At 48.5% G+C, this 3500-nt stretch overlaps 1 protein-coding gene across 3 annotated transcripts in view; it reads right to left on the bottom strand.

The window, feature by feature from the left end:
* SEPT3 (septin 3) overlaps positions 1 to 3500 on the bottom strand; it is a 23707-nt gene that overhangs the window by 3168 nt on the left and 17039 nt on the right. For all 3 annotated transcript variants that reach the window (XM_025208890.1, XM_025208891.1, XM_025208892.1), the window contains exons 5-7: positions 3338 to 3475; positions 2872 to 2989; positions 556 to 651 (exon numbers count right to left, since the gene is read on the bottom strand). In XM_025208890.1, the coding sequence (XP_025064675.1) occupies positions 556 to 651; positions 2872 to 2989; positions 3338 to 3475 (352 nt within the window). The remainder of the gene's footprint in view (positions 1 to 555; positions 652 to 2871; positions 2990 to 3337; positions 3476 to 3500) is intronic.

The following is a 3500-nucleotide window of genomic DNA, read 5'->3' on the forward strand; positions in this document are numbered from 1 at the left end:
AATGTTGCCATGAGAATAAATGGGTATAAAAGGGCCTTACAAAAAATTAGGCTGGAAATTAGAAGGAGGTTTTGGAACCATTAGATCAGAGAGGTTCTGGAACAGTCACCCAAAAGGGGTAGTGGAGGGCAATAAAACTACCTACTTTTTAGATGGATTTGATCAGTTTGTGAAAAAGGTATTATGACATGGTTTCCTGGAATGGGGGGAGACTGGACGCTCTGACCCATGAGGTCCCTTCTAGTCCTCTCTTCCTTCATCCAACCCAAACCAAAGCTGTGTTCAAGCAAGATGAAGGGGAGCAAACATCCCTGTCAGCTCAGCCATCACAGTGCACCATGGTGATAACAGAAATGGGGACAAAGCAAATAAAAGAACAAAAGATGAAATGACCCACCCTCCCTGCTGGTTGTGAAGCACCAGTGAGAATACATTACATTCACAGCCAGTTTTCCCCTGGCTCTCACTTTAGAAACCGGAGTGATCTGTCACTAGTTTGAACTCCATAAATTCCAATACCTCCCCAGCCCACAGCCATGCCAAAGGACATCCTACCCTGATTTTGTCATTCTCTGTTTTATCCTCCAGGTCCTCATCAAACTCCTTCTGAGGGTAAAACTCGATCCCATTCACCTCTAGTTCTTTGCGCACCTGTCCAGGGAAACGTTTTAAAGTGAAAAGCAACAGAAGTATTAAATCAGGGCTGCCCAACTTTTTAAAGGCCAGGGGTTGCACATCCCCTGGGTCACACCAGAGGGGGCCATGTGCTACAGAGGTTGCACCAGAAAGGGCCATGGGCTCCCTGAGCATACTCCCACTGCACAGAGTATGCGGGCACTCCCTGCTGCAGTCGACATGGGGTGCTTCCCCGCCACCAGTGAACTGGGTTTATGCCCTAACCCAGTTACTAGACATACATCATGATTACAAAGAATTAATAACTTAGTCACATGACAGAAGTCAGCCAAAGGGGATCAGAGTGGGTCACCACACTCTCCTCTACCTTAGAGCTGAGCTGGGGTTCCCTAGGACAGGTTTGCTATGGCTAGCTGATGTTTTGCAAAGGTTCATTTAAAGCAGTGGGAGCCAAACTTTTGGGCAGGCATGCCACAAGTTAGCCTCGTGCCCTCCCCATGTGCTACTCTGATCCCTTTCTTCTGCATGATCTGCTCTGCTTTTAACTCTCTGCTCTGTACTCCCTGACTACTTTCCTCTTCTGTTTTCTGCTTCCTGCTCTGCTGGCTGCTGTGCTGCCTGTCCTCTCCTGATCTGCTGGGTGACACGCAAAGGCTGCCCAAGTTGTTCATGGCACTTGTGCCACAGGTTGGCCACCACTGATTTAAAGGACAAGCACATTCTTGAAATGATCATCTTGTAACATGTGCAGGGTGTAACTGCACCAGTGTGGGCACTCTGGACTACTAATTTGGGTCCATATTGAGGGCCAGGAGCAAATCAAAGGTCCGAACCAGTAGGCAAGCTGAAAACCAGGACCTAGAACAAGAATCAAGGAAGCAAGCAAGTGTTTGGAGCAAGAATAGTATAGGGAATGCCTACACTGTGTCCCCAGCTCCTGAGTACACCTCACCCACTCGCTTCCACTTGCATATGCCAAATTCAGAAATCTGTGAATGTCAGGCACACCTCTCCCTAGCTTTTTCAAAGCCTCTGCTGCTAGCAGGCTGGAAAGTAGCTTCAAGGAGCACCCATGGAGCAGTTTCACAGCTGCATTTCCAGGTTTGGTGTGTGCAAGTGGAAGCAAGTGGGCAGGTTGTGCTTTGGAGGGTCCCTCCCCAACAGCACTGTGGATAGAGACCAGCCAGCACCAGGAGCAAGGAGAACTACATGTTGTGTTTCCTGAGTCCTACAGCCAACACAGGGATTCAATCTTTGGTGCAGTTCCCAGTAGCCAACCCCATGCTTCCCCAGGCATGGCAGAAAAGGGTAGTTCAGCCTGCTCTTACCTCATTAGCCCCAGCTAGGGCAGACTTTGGCTTTGAGCTAGCCCTGAAACCCTGACACATGGTACCTTGGAAACAGCTGTGTTGCTGTGATTTTTCCAACAGCCAAGCTGGCTTTTCCCATACAAGTCTGAGTGACCTGGGCCATCCACTGCCGCCTGAGCACTGTCATAGTTACCACACAGCATCGCACCCCACACTGTAACACACTACAGAGCTATGATCAGGTTTTGTTACAGTTACAGCATAACTGAAGTCTGAGTCAGTGAATCCAGCACTGGATCCTGTAACATCAGCTGAGAGGGGTGCTGAAGCATGAAGGAAAGTACCCATGGATGCATCTACACGTGCAATTGATGCAAAGCAATAAACTCCAGAGCAGTTTTAGGTGAAGTAAACTACTCCCAGGTGCAGCGTCTACACATGCACCCAGGACAGCAACAATTTGAGCCGGGGCAGAGCAAGCCCAGGCTGGCAGGGGGATGGGGGTCAGCCCCAGGGTCTGGGTGGTGGTGTTAGGCAGTCAAGGAGCTGGCTGGGGCACAAGGGTGCTGAAAGTGCCGAGCCATGTGGCTAGGCAGCAGGCAGGAGCTTGGACCCTACTGACTGGGCTGTCCAGGCGCAATTTATGGCCGCGGTCAGTGTCTACACATATGTTTAATCACAGTAAAATTATCCCAGTGTAAGATAGTACTGTTCCTGATCAGTGTAAATTAGTTTACTGTGGCCTAGTACCACTGCCTGTGTAGATGGTGACGCTTTACTCTGCAGCTAGTCTACTCCACAGTAAAGTGCATGTGTAGATGCAGCCAGTGTGTCTGAGAGATCAGCAGAAGGAATACATCCCACATCTTCCACCTTCATAAAAGGACAGAGGGAGACTCTGCCTCAGATGTTTTGTGGTACTCACCCTTTGCTTGAATTCAATCTTTTCTTCCAGGGTCATGGTGTCTGCCTTGGCGATAACAGGGATGATGTTTACTACTTTGCTGAGGTGTTTCATGAACTCCAGGTCCAAAGGTCGCAAGCTGTAACCCATGAGAAAGGAAACTGGAAGAGTTATTTTACTACATTACCCATAATGGCAGGACATCACCTCTTTGCCCTTCTTGGACTGAGGGATGAAAGCTTCTTTTAATACCCTCAACTAGACCCCATTGCTAGAGCTCTTTAACTTTTTTTTTGCTCTTTGCTTAGAAAACCTAAGGAGTGGCACCTGTCCTGGCTATCTCATCCAAGACCTTTTCTTTTGAACCTTCAGTATCAGGATGTCCCATGGGGGGATAAAACAAAGGCAGACCAGGATGTGATGGTACAGAGAAAGGATGAATGGGACAGATCAACAAAAATGACCCATGCATCACTGGGATACATACGAGTGACCTGTGGGAGAAATGAAGTAGAGGCAGCAGTGGACTCTCGTGTCTGGGATTCGTTTCTTCCTCGCAATATTCACTTCCTCCTTCAGAAACTTTTCATATTGCTCATTGATGTATTTCTCAATTGGCTCCCAACTGTGAGCAGCAGAAAGAGGGAAAG

This window comes from Alligator sinensis, unplaced genomic scaffold (assembly GCF_000455745.1).
Source record: "Alligator sinensis unplaced genomic scaffold, ASM45574v1 scaffold215_1, whole genome shotgun sequence".
NCBI lineage: Eukaryota > Metazoa > Chordata > Crocodylia > Alligatoridae > Alligator > Alligator sinensis.